General features: G+C 39.5%; 1 protein-coding gene across 2 annotated transcripts in view; it reads left to right on the top strand.

Moving 5' to 3' along the window:
* The window catches only part of LOC135698191 (dendritic arbor reduction protein 1-like), a 336,183-nt gene extending 319,317 nt beyond the window's left edge, over positions 1 to 16,866 (top strand). For both annotated transcript variants that reach the window (XM_065218088.1, XM_065218087.1), the window contains exon 6: positions 15,911 to 16,866. In XM_065218088.1, coding sequence (XP_065074160.1) covers positions 15,911 to 16,098 — 188 coding nt within the window. In that variant the 3' untranslated portion in view covers positions 16,099 to 16,866. The remainder of the gene's footprint in view (positions 1 to 15,910) is intronic.
* Positions 16,867 to 19,282: the final 2,416 nt, after the last annotated feature.

Raw genomic sequence — 19,282 nt, 5'->3', positions numbered from 1 at the left:
ATTGAACATCGAAAAAATGTGGCATCACTGCATACAAGTATAATGACCTCCCCGGAAGGATTCAATCGTGATTTTCGTCCCGAATCGGGCACTTTCCCGGAGAAATTCAACACTTTCCACTGCACCGTTAGTAGCACTTCACTTTCACACTGGTTCCGACCGGGTTCGATTCCATTTGATATGGATAATTGACGGTTAATCGGACCGTCCGCAAACACGCACCATTTTCCTTCGCCGCCACTCATGAACTCCCCTTTCTTGGAAAAGTAGAGCCACATATCGCATAAATTGACATGAATGTTTCATATGGTGCACGGTAATGTTTCAAATCATCTCCATATAATAGCTTACAGGAACCACAGAGAACAGACATCCAAGCTTGAACAAATTTTTCGAAAAATTATGTGAAAGAATTTAAATTAAAATACGTTAGAAACACTAGCGCCGCCATACGGAGTGTTGCGACTCGAGTTATCACCTTTTGAGATTAATGAGTAAACTGAACTAAAATTTGGGTTGATCTTATTGACCATGTATCCAAATGAACTGTCAAATCAGTTCAAAATAAACAAGGCAAAACAACGGAAATCAATCGAGTTTCTTCAGAACCATTATTTTCGAATAAAAAACTAAGCTCTTTTACAGTTTCCTGTAGATCTACAACCACTTTTCGCTCCAATTTTAACTGGGCATAGTATTCAGGAGAAAAACTGACTGGTTCACTGGCGGCGTATTTTCAAATGATTCAGTGAGGATGTGAACTCCAATTAGCCCTCATTTAAATTCAGAAAAATGTGGTAAGATTTGAACACTGCTTACCCTGCATCTGTTCTTCCAGTAATTCGAAAAGCCTCCGGGGGGCAGTGGCCGGAGCATAACTTTTTCGTTGCAAGCACTTGGACTCCACGTGTGAGAAGAAAATCTCCTGTAGTTCGGGCAATTCAGCATCCTTAGGAAAATTGTGAAAAGATTTTCGCTTGGTAACACCTTGTTTATTTGCGCATCAATAAAACTCGCACTTGCGGCCCATATTTTGATCGGTTGTAAACAAACAATGTTTCGCTCACAACAATTTTGACATTTATGTTAAGATAACGTCGGTCATCGACGTCGATGGGCAGCGACACTAGCGCCACCACGATATTGCTAGTTTCAAATGTCTATTCCAAATAGCAGTTAAATTTCTTACACACTATAAGAATTTGACTTGGATGTCTGTTCTCTGTGCAGGAACTTACGTGGTCACACATGAACAAAACGAATATGAAAGACTTCCTTGTGAAAATATCAGGGAACGACCCATGGAGGTAGACCAAGGCGGATCAACTTTGGGACAGAAAGATAGTGGGGAGGTGATGGAGATGATGAACCTTTTTTTTCTTCTTCGCATTTCAAGCTTATTGCTTATTGGATATTTGCTTATTGTGTGTTCTCAACTTAGTGTTCTAGATGCACTTCCACAGTTATTTTGAGAGTTTTCGGTGCCTGTACCATTTTTGCATTGGTATAATTGTGCGGCAAGTACAATCATACTCTATGCCCAGAGAAGTCGAGACATTTTCCAACCAGAACAATTCCTAGAACGGACCAGGAATCGAATCCAGTCACCTTCAGCATGGTTTTGCTTTGTAGCTGCGCGTTTACCGACTGAGCTATGGGCAGCTTTATCAGAGAAGTCAATATACACAGTATCAACTTTCTGACGCTTCTCGATGCTACCAACTTGTCATGCAGAAGACTTTCGAGAAATTTCGCCAAACAATTCAGGATCGAGATTGGACGATAGTTTTCCACGCTGTGACTGAATCAGACTTGAAGATTGAAGTAACTGGTGCTAACTTCCTGATGCGTTGGAGGAACTATGACTACAATAGGTGACGTCCACCAGAATACGAGCTGAACCTTTCCGAGAGTTAACAGACCAGAAATATAACGGATTTTCTTTGAAGCTGTACGACAGACCTATTTATTTAGAGCATAAGTAACGTTTTCGACCCATCCGCAGACGATTACACAAATGAGGATTCCATCAAAGATTTTGGAAATTTACAGATGATTTACGATCCTTTGTCGGAACGGTATAATGGTTTATTTGATATAATGTTGTCATAAAATAAGGATACGGCGACATCAACGTCGTGAAGGTTAAGTAGTTGCACCAATTCTATCGCACCAATCCTCGCATTGCTAGCATCATAATGCAAAGTTCAACTCACTACAAGCTGCTGGATACGAAGAGTAAGTTTTAAACAGTTCAAACAGCTCGCTGCCATCTGAATCACTGAAGCATACCCGATAGCTTACCATTCGTGTTGACTAGATCGTTGATTTGCTTAAGGTGATACGATACAGCGTCCACAAATCACCCAGATCCGACTTTGACTGCCACTAGAGAGAAAATATCGGACACTATTGTGAGCATAAGCATGAAGATTCCATCTACATATTTGCTGCATTGCAGCAAACATGGGGAAGTATTTATATTTATATATATTTATATATATTTATAGATATTTATACTCGAGAAAATGCGAATCGGCATGATACGATATTCAGTACGATATTCAGACCAGCGAACAATATGGAGCAGTTCCACGCTAAACGACGAATCGATCTGATGTGACCTTCTTCGATTTGCAAGAAATTTTGCATAATTGTTTGTTATGGTCTGGTTTTTGAGGAAATTCGTCTACAGGTATACCTCAATATAACGTAATTGTCACTTTTGACTTCCATCGTTGATTTTCCGCAAGATATCATTCAAATAACGTGCCAATTGAACCTGAAGGCTGCCTGACATGTGTTGATGTAGAAGTCCAAATTGTAAACGAAGCTTGACGAAGATCAACATGAACTAGTCCGGTTTATGATAGTTACGCGGAATGTCTTCCTTCGATTTGTGATAAACAAATGTTCGGATGTATATAGTCGATTTTTGATGTACATTGGGAAGCCTTTTCGTGGCCAATAGACAGTTTCAACGCTGCGACTCAACGAATGATGGGACGCCTCGTGGAGGTTCTACTTGGCTTCCGAACAGCTTGTCAGCGGCAAATAATAAAGACCTAGAATAAGGAACTATAAATTGTCTCCTGGTCCTGGTTATAGTCAGATCAGCAACCGGTTATAGATTAAAAAAAACTCCAAGGAAAAAACAAACGTCAGGTTCGAACCACATTTGATGGAATTTTATTAAAAACAAAAACTGAAAAACGCCTAATTAAAATAAGTAGTGCTTGGTTTCTGTCTTCTAAAGGCTTGTGACAAGAATCCGACCATGGGAAAACGGAAAAGAAATTAAGAGGAAATCACGTGGCAATGTTTGTACACCAACCACTCCACCATCGATCAATTTTCTTCATCGACTTACTCTTTCGTTAATAACTCAACTGCAAAAACATTGCCTGTTATATTTCACGTTCTGAGTGCTAGACAAGGACTTCTTTTATAAAACTGTGTAACGAAAATAGCACAAAATGTGTATACATAGTCGAGGTTATCAAAAAAAAGTCGATGAAGAGAATCGAGCAAAGCAAATAGGACCTTTTGAAGAATTCATCAAAATATAACCTGTACTTTTCACAAAACCTTGGTTAGCGCTAGAGGAATAACTAGATAGTACCACGCTTTCGACAACGTTACCGCCGACAACATGGAAATTTAATTTAATTTAGTTCAGTGTATTTCCCCCTATCCGAATCCGGACATCTTTGGGGGAGTAAATACTTACATATCCTCTATCGAAAATATACAAGCATGTGCAATCATATATTCAAATAAATATAAGCTGACAATAACCATTCTTCTACTTTGGCTTTATTACGACTCTACTGGGATTTTACGGCGGCCCTCAACTTAGTGTTATTTGAACACTTCCACAGTTATTAATTGAGAGCTTTCTAAGCCAGTTCATTTAAACATTAGTGAGCAAGAATAATCATACCAATAACAATACAATGTCCAGGGAAGTCGAGAAATGTTCCAACCTGAAAAGTCCTAGATCGAAACGGGAATCGAACCCAGCATGGTCTTGCTTTATAGCTGTGCCTTTGCCGACTGAGCTAAGGGTGGCCCCAATAACCATGTAGCATTAAAAAAATTGATATATATAAAGACACAAAAATCGATTACTCGATGTATTATTCCTACATGATTCATTTGCAGCAAATATCCACTTTTAAAAACCATTTGATGATTCCCTTGAACTTTACCAGTACAAAATTGTTATGCCCCTTCCTGCTCGAAGCCTACCGTCACGCTCTATAGATATATGATACACACCGCAATTGTAGCAAAGCGACCTAGTGTCACCTTATTGATAGGTACAGCTTACGACAATCACACGACGCCGCCACAATAAATAAGCTCCGCATCATGTTCCAACATAATATTTGACCCGACCTTTTTGTCGTTACCAATGTTTGTCTGGCAATATTTCTTTTTCCTGTTTTGTAGAACCGATACATTCTGATACCCATGTTCTCCCCCGCGGCAAACTGTAATGATTTATGAAGTTCGCCAGCTTATATTCTGCTAATTTAGACCACCACCGTTCTGTTCCGAGAGTTTATGGTCATTTCGAGCGGGGTTACATTGTTGTGACTCATTTTGATTGCCTATAGATGCGGTAAGTAGTAGCAGTTGCTAGCAGGGTGAAACAAATCATCGAAACCCTACTTCGGTGGCCGTCGATTTGAACTCCGTTTACGCCATCTTTGAATGGAGGTGTAATTTATTTCTTTTCCCCCTTGTTGATTGGAAGTAAATGGAACCGCTTTGAGCTTTGGACAGTTTGATGTCAAAGCGCCATCAGTTGATCTATTCGATCCGTATGGGCCCGTTCACGGCCATCGGTGAGCACCATCTATCTTTCCAACGAGAGGGGGACAGAGAGAGCGAGGGCTCAAATTGAATTAAATCTGTAACAGCTTCCAGCTATGGGGCAACCACACGGGACAAATAATTAATCAATTATTTCATCAATACTATTATTGGAAATTATTAATCTTGTTGCATAGTGGCCAGCTGAATGGGGGAGCCTGTCATCGTTCGATCTGCCCCCGACCATCTCTAGCCGACTGGACATTCAACAGGTACTGGGCATATTCTAAGCGACACGCGCTCCAGCGTTGTCCATACCGTGCGCACGAGGGATCTTGTCATCGATCAGCGTGTTTGACCATGGAATCTGGGGCGCATATTTTTCTATGCTGCTGTTGCTGCCATCCAATCCACGAATGCCCGAGAGATGCTGAGCTTTTGACTCATGTTCTTGGGGTCCGAACGTTATGACTCTACTGCGTAATTGCCATATAGTCAACTCGAGACTCAGGTCGACCCGCGTCCGTCGTCGTCGTCGGTGACTGCTGCAAGAGGAGAAACTCAATGGGAAATTTGATTTATAGGATCGAGATTTGTCTAGCTCGGCTGCCGCGGCAGGAATTCTTGGCGCGAGGAGTCGATTTTCACGCTAAATAATGGCGTGCTGCCCGTTGAAGACGGACGGAGGGAAGAGGGACGAGGTGGTTGCGATGATGCAATTCTCAGCTATGGCGACCGTGGCCTGTCCTGTTTGCATGTTGAAATCGCGCCTCAGCTTTGCGCGATGCTGGTTTAGGGGTCCGTGTGGGGCTTAGAGACGCAATCTGATTCTCCGGTCTTCGGAGTTGCAAGTGATCGTTTTTTTTTTTTCCTATTTTCTTGGCATTCAAGGATCGTTTTCATAGAAGAGGAACGCCGATGACAGAAAATCGAGGGGAAGTCCATTGAAAGTGGAAGGTACCGGCTGACGTCGACGGCCAGCCAGCGGCGGCTAGATAGTGATCATTCCTTCGATTAAATAATTTGTATCGCAAAGCAGCGGATGACTTAATTCCACGATTGCGGCATAGTTGCGTGCTGAAATTGTAACATAATTTGCATAACCCAATTTTAAAACGGATTCGTGAAATTCTTGACCGATCAGTGGTGTTGAAAGAGTGATCGTTCAGGGCACATTACCTTGTATTTACGTAGAGATCTAAGTGAGACACATGTTTAATCACTCTCAATTTGATCCATTGCGATTCGTTCAATTACTTGAGATGGTACAATATTGGTTTCGACTTTTCAGAGAATCGGCAATGACTAAAACATCCTCCTTTGACTAGTGCGCTAGAGGGATTTTTAAATAGTTTACCTACATAGCTTCATCTTTTGAAATTCAGAGCCAAAGCTTCAATATGAGTACAGTTTTATGACTGAGCAAAGTGTTATGAAAGGTTTTTCTTGAAATGAAACATACCTACGCTGCTACGCTCTACAAAATGCGATTGATTTCGATAGATCAGCTGCTTAGCAAGCAGTTCTTATAGAAAGGTTGCTGAAGAAAACGGCGTTTTCAACAATAGTCACATTCACCTGGGAAGTGTGGAGTTTTGCGTTCAACGAAGAAATTCGCAGTAAACCTAAGTAACATTGCAAGTTTTCTAGAGGTTTTATAGCATTCTACAAGTTTAATTCATGGTCTAAAAAATCCCCATAAAACCAAAAGTGTTACTTGCGAAAAGCGAACAAAATCAGTCGATGTTTGTTTATAACGTCGTATGCGTATGAGCGAGTACCGTTATGCACCGAACACCGAACAGTGTGTTAATCAGGACATTTAATTTTTTATTAAGTTATCACGTTTGAAATTTGCAATATATTAAATGCATGAATATCCCGAATGCGCTGGGTGGTGCCATCAGCTCAACTAGATGGAGGACAGCTGAGAAATTGTGGACAGCACCACCCACCGCGCTGTACAAGCTAAGAACCACGACTTACACATACCAGGCTAGCTCATTAGTGAATAATCATCAACCGAAGTAGGCCGAAGGACGTCATCAGAAACATTAAAGTAAATAGTGCAGAAGGGAAATTTTGTTCCACAGCTTTCATTTTCAACGTTCGCACGGAATTTGAATTCATCCGGATTTTGGCACATGGTGGGAAACCCGAAACTCAAGCAGCTATGAGAAATTACATTTGATGCTGTAGAAGCTCCTGTTCGCTTCGTGTCCCGACCGCAGTTCCCTTTCCTTGACATCGAACATCTAACACAAACTTGAGCATCGGAGTCGGTCCCTTCAGAGTGTTTTCTTACGGTACTCGATGAGATCCTACGATGTATGAAAAGGGGTGGAAAGCCGTTTCTTTGACAGGAATTTGCTGAGGCTCAGAAAATCATCACCACGGACGCCACAATCAAGGACAAGAGGCATCAATCCGTTAGCTTTTTAAAACAGCGATTGTTGTTGCATTTTCCATTGAATTTTAATGTGGTTATCATGAACTTTATCTGATTGTTAGACCACAGTATAATTTTAATTAGAAAAGATTGAAAATTGTATATTGACAATGAAAACTTGTTTACTTTATCGATTCTGATGACGTCACACAAAACATGACAGGAGTGGCTAGCCTGGTATATATTGATGAATCTACGCGAAACTGCACCAGTGCATACGACACCTAGGTTTGAAATCCAAAACCACAAAAGTGATGATGTACTAAAAAATATTCCATACGATTTGACAGCTAGCAAAACGTCATTATCATTTTCACATCATTTCCATCTGCTGGCCGACCGTAACGTAGATTCATCAATAAGGCATGCTAAGAACGATAGAATTGCTAAATTCTCTGGAATACTCGGAATACTGCACTGAGAGATTCTCACTCACTGGGTGAATCACTGACCGTTTCTGCGGTAGGATTGGGCGATCTGGGATCGATCTTTGGAAGATTGATCTTTTTCATGCCGATTTCCGATTTTTCGGATCGATTCTTCGTCCACGAACAGATCGGAAAAATCGATCTATTGTTTCGATCTTTTCGATCTTAAAAAATAGATGTTAAATTTTGTAGATTGCGTGGTAAATTTATCGAACATAACGTCAACATCATCAACGCTCCCTACAATAGCATCACTATTTGTGTTTCCGATATTTATGAACACAGCAACATTTAAAGGTTTTCGCTACCTCCCTCCTGTGAGTATTGCTCCTTACCGCCACGACAACATTTATTTATTTTTTTCGATGATTAAATCAAATTTTGTTTTCCGTTGATCTTGTTTTCCGTACATAGAACCAATGCTACCGACGCCAGGAAGATAGCTCCCACACCTGGACCCTACCTATCGACCCATCAACTCATAAACCGGTGACCAACGGCTTTACTTCCCGTCGGGATGTTCTTTAGGCGTAATCAGAGATATTATGCCTCAGAAAATCCCGACGGTGCCGACTGGGATTGAATCCAGGCCTGCTGGAGTGAGCGGTAATTACGCTTACCACTACACCATTGACGCCGCTGACGACAGCATTTAATTGAATATTATAAAGGAAAGAATTTCTTGGGGTACCAACGTAAGTAAGCGTATAGTCCAAAAGTGAGGATAACAATAACAAACCAACATTTTTGGCTAGAGAACAAGTGAGGATAGCAAACTAGGCACTTGAAAATGGGATTACGCAAGTGTGCGAGTTATAAACGTCAGAAAGGTCAATAAAAATAAAAACCATATGATCGATCTACCAAAGATCGATTCTTTCTCTGAAGATCGCCCAATCCTACGCTGCAGAGATTCTATGAAGATTCTCAGAGACGGAACGGAATAGCGTGAGAGTTGACAACTTTTTGCTGACCATTTTTTAATCTCTCATCGTTGAGAAGAAGAACACCACAATTCAAGCTGAACATTGCATTAGGTCCTTAGTAACATTGTTCGATTCTCTTCGTCGACTTTCTCTTTCGTTAATAACTTGAGCACATATAACCGTTTCGTGTTGCGATTGTCGAATTAGATGCTAGATGAAAGCTTATTTTATCGATCTGTGTGCTGAAAAAAACATGGGAATGTCTTTACATGGCCATGGGCACACAAAGAGAAAGTTGACGAGATAATCTGTCGATGTTACTTAGGACCTAAAGCAATGTTCAGCTTGAATTGTGCTTCAGAGCACCAACTCATGTGTGATGAATTTTGTTGATTTCACCCTTGTTATCGATCAATTTTTCAACATATTTTTTCCCACCGAAATACATGATAAATTCAACGACAAAGCGTTCCATGATTACTTGTGTGTCGTGTACACACATAACCTTACGCAAGTTCCAAAATAGGGGGCGACCCCGGTGTAGTGGTTAACATCCATACCTCTCACGCCAAAGTCATGAGTTCAAATCTCACCCCCGGACAAGTCTCGATGAACATTTCAAATGGTCCTATCTGCTTTGATCGATTCTCTTCATCGACTTTCTCTTTCGCTAATAACTCTGCTGCAAAACCTTTCCCTGTTGTATTTGACGTTTTGGACACTAGATAAGAACCTCCTTTATCAAACTATGTGGTAGAATTAGCGCGAAATCTGTTTGCATAGCAGTGGTTATGAAAAGAGAAAGTCGATGAAGAGAATCGATCAAAGCAGATAGGACCATTTGAAATGTTCATCGAGAAGTCACGAATAACCCAAGAGTGTTAAAGTGACTATAATAATAAAAAAAAGTTCCAAATCTCGCATATATTCTCCATCAACCACATAAACATCCCAACTAACAATTTTATATGCGGATTAGCTTATACAGCTACAAATTTAGCTTATACAGTTAATGTTTGGCTGCATAAGCTAGAATGCAGCTAATATTGTTTGTTGGGATTATACACATTATATTCATATTGCTCCATTGTATCGGATTGAAAATAAATTATTTGTAAGATTAGTTTAACCCCAATTAATCATCTAATCTATCCGAAGTTGTTATGTTATTTCGAAGCACTAAAATGAACTCGAGTTTTGTCTCTTTCATACAACTTGTTCAACGCATCATTTCTATAACACCTAGCAGGACTATCACCACAAAACGAAAATGAAAAAGAAGCTTGCTTGGATCGAAATCCTGGCTGTGGGTTTTCCCGTCGTTGCTTTGCTCATCACTTTCAATGAAAGTAACGTCGATTTTCGAGATGAAACGAAACCTCCTTATGGTTTAAAATCTCTTTCACCAATACTCTATCGCCGCTCTCTCAATTTGTTAAATATGCGTTAGGTCCCGTTTTCTTAACATTTTAATGCATAAATATGTGGATGGAAAAATAAATTAAACACATTACGTATAATGTTTTCCGTGAGAAATGCTTTAAATATATATTTTAATTGTCCGTCATATAGGGGAAATGGCTCTAATGTTGGCCTATGGATATAAGATTGGGCTCATCGCTAAAAAGCTGCTATTTATCCATTTTATCTAGATGAACGCATCATTGGGACAGTACGAATGGATATTTTGGGCGCTATTGAAAATTTAGTCGATAGCTATGGGCCCAAATTAGAGGCATTTAAGCCGACATTGCATCAATTTCACCTACGTCATGAAACCTCGTTTGATGTGTTTCATGAAAGACGAAACTACTGAAGTCGATCACTCTTTCACTAGCCCGCTTCACCGAAGCTTGAAATAAAGACGAATGAAGCGACGGGAGAAAGAGAGACAAATGATTGAAAATGTGTTTGTAGACGCCGACGGAGCTGCTAGAATGCTACGAAGGTATTCAACTTCAACAGAAAAAAGAAAGTTAGCAGTTTCTTCGTCGCATCGACTTTGTCGATTGAAGCTGATATTGTGACGCCCTGATCCGAAGTTCGTACCTAGGACACATCACTGGTTATAACATCAAGAAGTGAGCTTTTTCACAGCATCAACACGCATTTTGCAAGTTTTGAATTATGACTGTTTAAGTTGTGATACGTAATTTGAAATGGCATCATAGAAAGTTTTGTGAATTTTAATGGATTTTGGAGAAATTTTTCGGAACTTCTGAAGAAGTGACCAGCTTGATCTGGTTTTAAGCGAAAAAATAAGATTTACTACTGTACCCATAAGACTAATGCAATTTTTTTTTTAATTTTTGCCCGACAGTTCAGATAATTCTCCCAATGTTTGAACTCATTTGATTGAAAACTGATTTAGCCAGTGGCGTTTCCTTAACTTCAATCTACCTGTGCACCAACTCTCAAAACATAAACAATTATCAAAATATTGCTTGCTAGGTATTGAGTAAACTAGAAGATTAAGTATATTTTTCAACCGATTCGAATATGAATATGGCATTAAATCTGGTTTTGAAAGTTGGTACACAGGTAAAAAATGAGGTTACGCGACGCCACTGGATTTAGCACAAACCAAATTAAGTTTGTATGGTAATTAATATGGCAAAATCAAACTTTTTGTACGTGATTTCTTAGTCTTTTCTCACACCACATTGATGTGATAAAACTCTAGTAAGCTACATTTAAAGCAAATTTTCTTCTTTGTGAAGATCGCTTTTCGATAAAAAATTGTTGAACAGTTATTAATGATTAAAGACGTGTGAAACCGTTAGACAATATGTCAAAATAATATGCTTGAAAACAGGCGGCATCTGTTTCTGATCATCACTTACATCCTCTCTACTGCTCCTCTCAGTCTCCGGAGGACGTAACACTCATTTTCGCTTCCGCTTCCTCAAGCACCTCAACTACTTCCTTTGTTTCCATATCGTTGTAAGGGGGTAAAAGCGCAGCTACAAAACAAGACCATGCTGTAGGTGGCTGGGTTCGATTCCCGGTCCGGTCTAGGCATAGAGTATGATTATACTTGCCACAAAATTATACTAATGCAAAATTGGTACAGGCACCGAAAACTCTCAATTATTAACTGTGGAAGTGCATCTAGAACACTAATTTGAGAGCACGGAATGAGCTAATGTCATCGATTAACAACTTTGGTTCTGTCAATAGTTTATTTGTTAGGCTCAAATGTCCAAAAAGACTCCACGAAGCCGAGAACCATTAAATTATTTTATAATTACATTAAAGTATTAAGAGGGACATAGTTTATGAGTTCTTCTTACTCTTCCTTGGAGGCGACTTGAGTTTAGCTTCCGTTTTCATCCGTGCCCTCAACTCCCTTGCTTCTACCAATTGTTTTTTCTTCAGCAGCGCCAGCCGCTTGGCCTCCTCTTCGACCTTTATCCGCTTCTTCTCGGTATAGTCCACTATCCCGAATTTGTAGTAGTACATAATACGTTGTGTAATTGAAAACAGATGGCTGCTGCTTTTCAGCAGCGCTTGCTTCATCTCCATTGTTCTTCTCGGCGTCCGGGGACGTCATATCCGTCACTACCACCTCTTCTTCCAGGATCTAAACCGCTCCCTCGTTTGGCGATGCACCTCCAGTCACTACAGCAGCGTACGTACTGGTCTCTTCCTCATTCCGTTGTTGGTTTTCTTCTTCCGTTCGTTGTTGTACTGGCTGCTTCCGATGCTTCTGCTTGGAGCAGGAATTCATCCGATGCCCCTCCGTCTTACAAAGGAAACACACATTTTTGTTCCTTTGGTAGAATATGTTTCCCTTCCAATTAAGAGAATGCAGTGAGTTAGTAATCTCCATTTTTACATCCTCACACACCTGTAAGCACATCTAGGCCCAAGGTAGCTGGAAATTTCTCCCGTTTCCCTAGCACCAATGCTTGTTCGCTATCCGGGACTTCTGGTGGTAGGTCGTAAACTCTCACGTATTAAACGGTGCCCCCAACAGGCGACATGCGTACCTAGACTGACATCCCATCGGCATAATGGAAAAATATTGTTCACGGTTGCTTAGCAAACAATAAAGCATCGAATCCTCTGATTTGAACTTGTTGAACATAGATTTTTTTCCTCCGCAATGCGGTATGTACACACAGAGTAAAATTTTACTGGGTTTTTAAACAGCTGAGTTTTCAGTAATCAACCCAGTAGTTTTTGCTATTGCTGAAAACTCCGTAAATCGCAGAATCTCTGAACTGTCAAAAATTACCGTGTTAGTCAGTACTAGTATTGCTGTTTTATTCAGTAATTTATTTGTTTACATAGTTTTTTGCGGAGTTTTTCAGTATTTTTATTTTATTTTTTTAATGAATAAGTCAGTAAATTCATCAACAATGTTTTATTTCATTATTTGTTTGGGTTCATTCGATTAAAACATTTCGAATTAGCGATATGTATTTGGGGACGGAGTTTAGTGGCGGATTAGCAGTAATGCTGCTTTAATTAGTCCAGATTGAGCGGTCTGAGTTTCCAGGTGGTTTAGTCGGGTGGTGGCTCTTTCGATGTGCCGGATTGGGTACCTAAGTCTGAAGCTCTATAATAGGAAATTTTAGTGAAATTTCTTTCTTCAAACTAACATCTGAAAGTCAATGCAGGAGTGCAGAAACTGATAAATTTCGGGGTGGTTTATGCAATCCTGTCTTGACTTCCAGATGTTTCACTGATTTTCACAATGGTTTCTTGTTTTCACGAGAAGATTTCCGACGTCAAGTGTGAGGTTGAATCGAGGAGGATGACATAAGAAATTTGCTTTACTGTCAGTATCAGCAAAGTTGGAATTTCGATTGATGACTGCTCCAGTAAAACATAACGAATACAAAAAACTCGGTACTCTATTTTACTGAGGTTCAGTCATTATCCGCAAAGCTGTTATTTTACGATAAGTTCAGTAGTTACTCTTACCGTATTCAGTAGTTTGTCGCAAGAGCTACTGATCATCAGTTGTTTTATTGAGAATAGCTGTATGTTCGGTAATTTTTGTGATTTACAGTTCGAAAACTGTAAAAAAAATTACCGAACACGGAAGCCGTGATTAAGTGTGTAGCGGTCATTTGAGTGGGATCCGCATCCAGCGATTTCACAAAATAGGGTAAATGATGGCTTCGGCAGCCATCGACTGTTTTTGGCAACCACAATTTAAACGTTAATTTCGGTGTATTTTCTCACTAAAACACTTCGCTGAATGTATTTAAACGATTCCTTAGTTTTTCAGCTTCAATCCTAATACATTTTTACGACTGAGCAAACCTGTTATGCCAGGTGTTTCTGCAAAAGAAACATAAGCACATCAAAATACGGCTGATTTCGAGTTGCCGATAATAGAACAGCTGGTTTACACGCAGTTTAAACGGAAAGGTTGCCGAAGTAAAAGAGGCTGCCGACAATAGTCACACTCACCTGAGAAGTTTGTAGCGCCTTAAAAACGTTTTCAAACCGTTTTGGACAGTTTTGTTGATTGGAATGGATAAAATAGCTAGCAGCAGATGAATGTTAACAAACAGACACATCATATGTGTGCGTGACACTGAGAAAATGCTAATAGAAGTGCGGAAGCTGCTTAGATTGACGAGAATACGTAAATTCCCCTATGTCAGTTTTACTTCCACCGACATCTTCACTATCACACTTAGAAAAATTTATGTAAATTTAGGTACTCTGCACAGATAAAAATTCTGAATTTTAATTGTGATGTAAACATTGTTTCACGTAAACTTGTATTTCATTTCACGCAACCGAGCAACTTGTAAACAATGTTGTTTACAATAATGGGCTTTTGTATACAATATTTGCTACATTCCATGAAATGTCTCATAACTTTACATGATATATAATGTAAACTTATATGATATGTGACGCTCCATATATGTGCATCATCCTAAACAGAAATTTACACTACTTTTTTGAACTGTGTGAGGCAACTTCAAACAATGAGCAAGCACCGCAACAATGAGTTGCTATCGAAAAACAATCTATCACGTGACTCGCACCGGAAAAAAAACCACCCAGCTGCTTGTGTCAACAGTTCGATGATTTAGACTTGTAGAATGCTTTAAAACTTCAATCAAACTTGCAATGTTACTTGGATGAATATTTAAAATCACTTAGCATCACATTTGATGACTTTACATAACAAACTAAATTCCATAATTTATGACAAAACACTACTAGGGCTTTTAAGCTTCCACTTATCTAAAGTAAGTTCAAATCGTAAAACATTCTATCAAACTCACCATCAATCAAGTGCAGTTCATAGCTCATAATATACACGAGAACGACGCCGCCCGGGTTCGTCTCTTGTCATCCCGCACAGATCTCCAGTTAACGAGTTCATTTCCCTCCCGACTGACGGAGACGGAGTTCATCTAACTCCTCCTAATCGGCATCGATCAATTCCCACGGCTTCCGCGCATCCCATTAACCATTAACGGATAGTTCACCTTCAACCGCTGCGGTCTGCGGTCGGTGTCTGGTGTGCGGCTATCTCCGCAACGGCAGCAGCAAACGCGACTAATTTCTCCATCACGCATCTATATTTGCAACTGGCATCCGCCACCGACCGATGCGATCCTCGTCTACCCAATGCACATCGGGCATTTTGCAATCATTTTTAAAAGCCATCATAATCGTTAAAATAGTCATAAATCTCGCCTTCCCTCGTCCGTAGATGTATGTATACCTACACGTACATATGCGCACTGCAATCTCTCCTGCAGATTCAAGACACGCAGGGCAACCTCCGCACTCGATGCATTTGTGCAATGAATCAAAATCTCGCAAATAGGTTGGAAGTTGGCACATTTTCATTGTTGTTTGTTTGTGGATGACAGATGAATGGCGGTCGGTTTACGATTCATGTGTGATGGTAGCATAAGAAAAGTCAGCTGAAATTTGTTGTTTCGATCCATAGAAATTTTGAAAAGTCTATCAACCGATGTTGGTTTCATTAACTCTAGAATAAAGGTCATCTGCCTTCCAGCGATCGTCACACAGAATGCAGAATGTGTGCCATAACAATAACAATAAAAGATGAAATTACAGACATTACCGGCTACGATCATCGTGAACCCACCTCACATCAATCCATCAGCCAGCTCTGCGAAGATGATGGTTTTGTACGTGCCAAAGTATTCTCCCATCGTAAAAAGTACATTCCCATGTAAACCGCGAGCAAAGCCAACCGCGGCTACCTCTTCAATTGCTTCGGCTTGTTTGCAAACACTAATATTTGACTTTTCTCTTCATCTTCTATTTGACAGGCGAAAAGCCGTACACCTGCCAGTGGCCCGAGTGCGAGTGGCGTTTCGCGCGGTCCGATGAACTGACGAGGCACTACCGTAAACACACCGGTGCCAAACCGTTCAAGTGCATCGTCTGTGAGAGGAGCTTCGCCCGGAGTGACCACTTGGCGTTGCACATGAAGCGACATCTACCAAAAAATAAGTAGGATCACGCCACCACCAACCACTGCCGATTATGTGTGCGTGTTTGTGTGTGTGAGTGTGAGTGTGTGTAAAGGAAGAGCAGCGAGAGGCATCACAGTAGCCATAGAGCCGAATTTCCCGTTTGGTGTCTGGATTACTTAAGTCAACGTTCGTGAACACATTTTCCCGCAAGCTATCTAAAGTGGCGTAAAATATCTCTAGGTAAATGAGCAGAATAGGTGGAATCTTTCGCTGCAACAAAGAGACGAAAGTAATATCAGAAGGAATAGTGACATAAAGAAAATCAAACAACTGAAGTAGTGGAGTAGGTCCACGATTACCGGAAATTTCTCCCAAATAAATATTGAATCACCCAATCAATAACCTCTATTGATTGTTTCAGGCACACTCAAAGTTTATGCTTGATGTTGTATTCATTCAACCGGTTCTCAGGCACCTGTTTATTTGGATTGATCAGCATTAATGGCGCCTACTAAGTTTGCTTACTTCCATAAAAGAAAATGCAAGCGCAAGGCATTGGATCGGAAACGGTACATGCCAAGACTGACAAGCTTTATTTTGCTGAAAAGCGTAACTCTACCAACAGCTAATCGATTTAATTCCAGACCTGGATTATTATTCGCTAAATAAAGAAGAGATGTAGCTTCAACCCATCTATCGGACGCCACACAGAGGAGTACCTAGAAAAAAAAACTGGCCAAACTAAGGAACAGCTTTTTTTTTGAGGTTTTCTATGTAGCTTTATATGTGTATACACTTAATTATGTACTGCACAGGGTGACAACGGTTAAAATACGATTTATTATGTTTACAAACTTTAGGAAATGTTTGAAATTTGACATAATTTAGAGCTTTATTTTTTTTTCATCAATCATTTAGTAACAGGCCTTATACAGAGGTCAACAAAATGATCAATAGACAATATTTCACAGAAAATTAATTCCTTGTTTTCATGTTTTTTGTCGCCAATCATATTAGTAGACCAATTTTGTTACATTGATTATACTATCTTGCTAACTAGATGATATCAAAATTTCAATTCCTTAGTTTTTTTGAAAGAATGTTAATAAAATGTGATTTTTATGTATTATTGTACTTTTTTAAAGTTAATATATCAAAAATTTTATTGAAATTTTCATTTTCATGATGTTCTCAAATATATCAAGTTGTCTTGTGCCTTGCATTTGTGATAAGAACTCCTCCGGACTGGTCCGAATTGACATTTGCGATTGCGAGTCTTTTGAAAACTGTATGTTTTCCATCATTTAAGAGCAAATTTGGCAAATTTTTATTGAAAATTATTTCTATGTGTAAATGTAAGCAATGCCAAATCTCACTCAAAACAGCAGTAAATAATTTTGGGCAGGTTTTTGCTGTAGTTACTCCTCTGCGCTCCGGTAGACTAATAAACGCTAACAAAAAATCCTAATATGTAGATTGACATGAAATAACCAATGAACCTAGTTGTTTAAGAGCGACGAATGTACTAAAAATGACAGCTATATTTTTGAACACCGAAAACACTAAAATGCTCACTAAGCCTTTGAAAAACGGTAAATTAGTTGAACCCTGTATCGAGGGGCGTAGCGACAGGTCAGCGATAAAAAATCCGCAGTGTTCCCGAAACAAGCATTTAAAAGAAACTACTACAACATTTTTTTTAAAGAAGCGTATTCAATTTGTGTCTTCTGAAAAATGTTAGCGTCTATAGACACCTGTTTAAAGAAATAGAGAAGGATTAGTTATTTCCATTAAATTCCACCACGTTGATTACTTCTCACTGACAGATACGCGTATTTCATCTAAAATGTGAAGCTTTCTTCAGTGTCTATTGGAAATAGATGCTTTGCAGTTACGGGCACTGATTCTTTTAGCGGTACAAACAATTGAGCGCGTAGTTTTCTATTGTTGCCATCAGTCTTCACGGTACAACATGTGTGTAAAGTACACGAAGGTTTTGCACTCACTCACTGCATTTTCGGGATGCATACCGATTCACAGAGGAAAGTTTCAAAACTACCGATTTTTCACTGTTCCTACCGATAATCACGGAATTTTAGTGATCTTGAAAAATGTTCAATACCTATGTTTTGTTTTCCGTGTAGTCAGTCAGTTTAATCGAACGTGATGCGTTTTGCAAACCCACTCACAAAGGTTTCAAGCTTTGGGAAAGCCTTCTTAAGACGGCCTACTGATATCTACCGATAAAAGTTTTGAGAAGCTACCGATAATGAAAAAAATAATCTGGGCAACCTGCACATTTGTACACTGAATAGAATTAAGAATTTCATAATGCACGGCTTATGAACGACACATATGAATTTCATAAGCGTAACTTATGAATGTTTTTCGTCTAACATAATATGAGGTAGCTCTTATACGCATTTAACGATACGATTTTCCCGACCGTTGAAAGACGAGTGGGAAACACACGGGCCCCGTAATCTCTATGTCCATGGTTCGGTTCCAGTCTGATCCGATTTATAATTTTTATTTTGTCAACATTTTGTTTCATAAGGTAAATATATGAAATTCATACCGATTTCTTGTGGCTAAAATTCATAGGTGGTTATTATGGAATTCTTAAGATCTTTTGCCTCAAGTACAATGAACAAGTTTACACCCACGTAGAAACTCATGCGCTTGTACTCATATGTGAGACGGCTAGCAGAAAGGGCGGACGAAATAGTTACCGTACTATATGAGCGCATCTTATATGCTTTCAATATTTTCGTTATCCATGCTTTAAAATAGTGTTCAAGACGTAGGCCCAATATTCACTAGATTCATGGTACAATTCCGGTTTGATACGTTTTAACAGTTGTGAATATCGATACACCCGAATGTATTGTATGAAATATACCTGGATACAAGATTGCACGTAAGTTCAATCTGAACATTTGCTTTGATTGTTGTACACAAGCTCAACATGGTACATGCTTTCGTGAAGACTGGTTGCCATACGCTGTAAAGCTGTAAAATTTATATATTCTTATCAATAATGATTCACATGATTATAAACTAAATCTACTCACAATTTCGGTGATTTTCATAGCGAATATGTAACGAAATCAGCCCGTGCTATTGATTCTGATCCACATATTACTTCAGTTTACAGTTATGTATGGTATGTTTTCAAAGCGAAAGCACCGTATCTATCAAACACTCATGCGATGTTTTTGGTGA

This window comes from Ochlerotatus camptorhynchus, unplaced genomic scaffold (genome assembly GCF_037179485.1).
Source record: "Ochlerotatus camptorhynchus isolate MF236.1 unplaced genomic scaffold, CSIRO-AGI_Acam_v1.1 ptg000083l, whole genome shotgun sequence".
Taxonomy (NCBI): Eukaryota; Metazoa; Arthropoda; class Insecta; order Diptera; family Culicidae; genus Ochlerotatus; species Ochlerotatus camptorhynchus.
The sequence above is the reverse complement of the archived record's forward strand: the minus strand, read 5'-3'. Positions and strand labels throughout refer to the sequence as shown.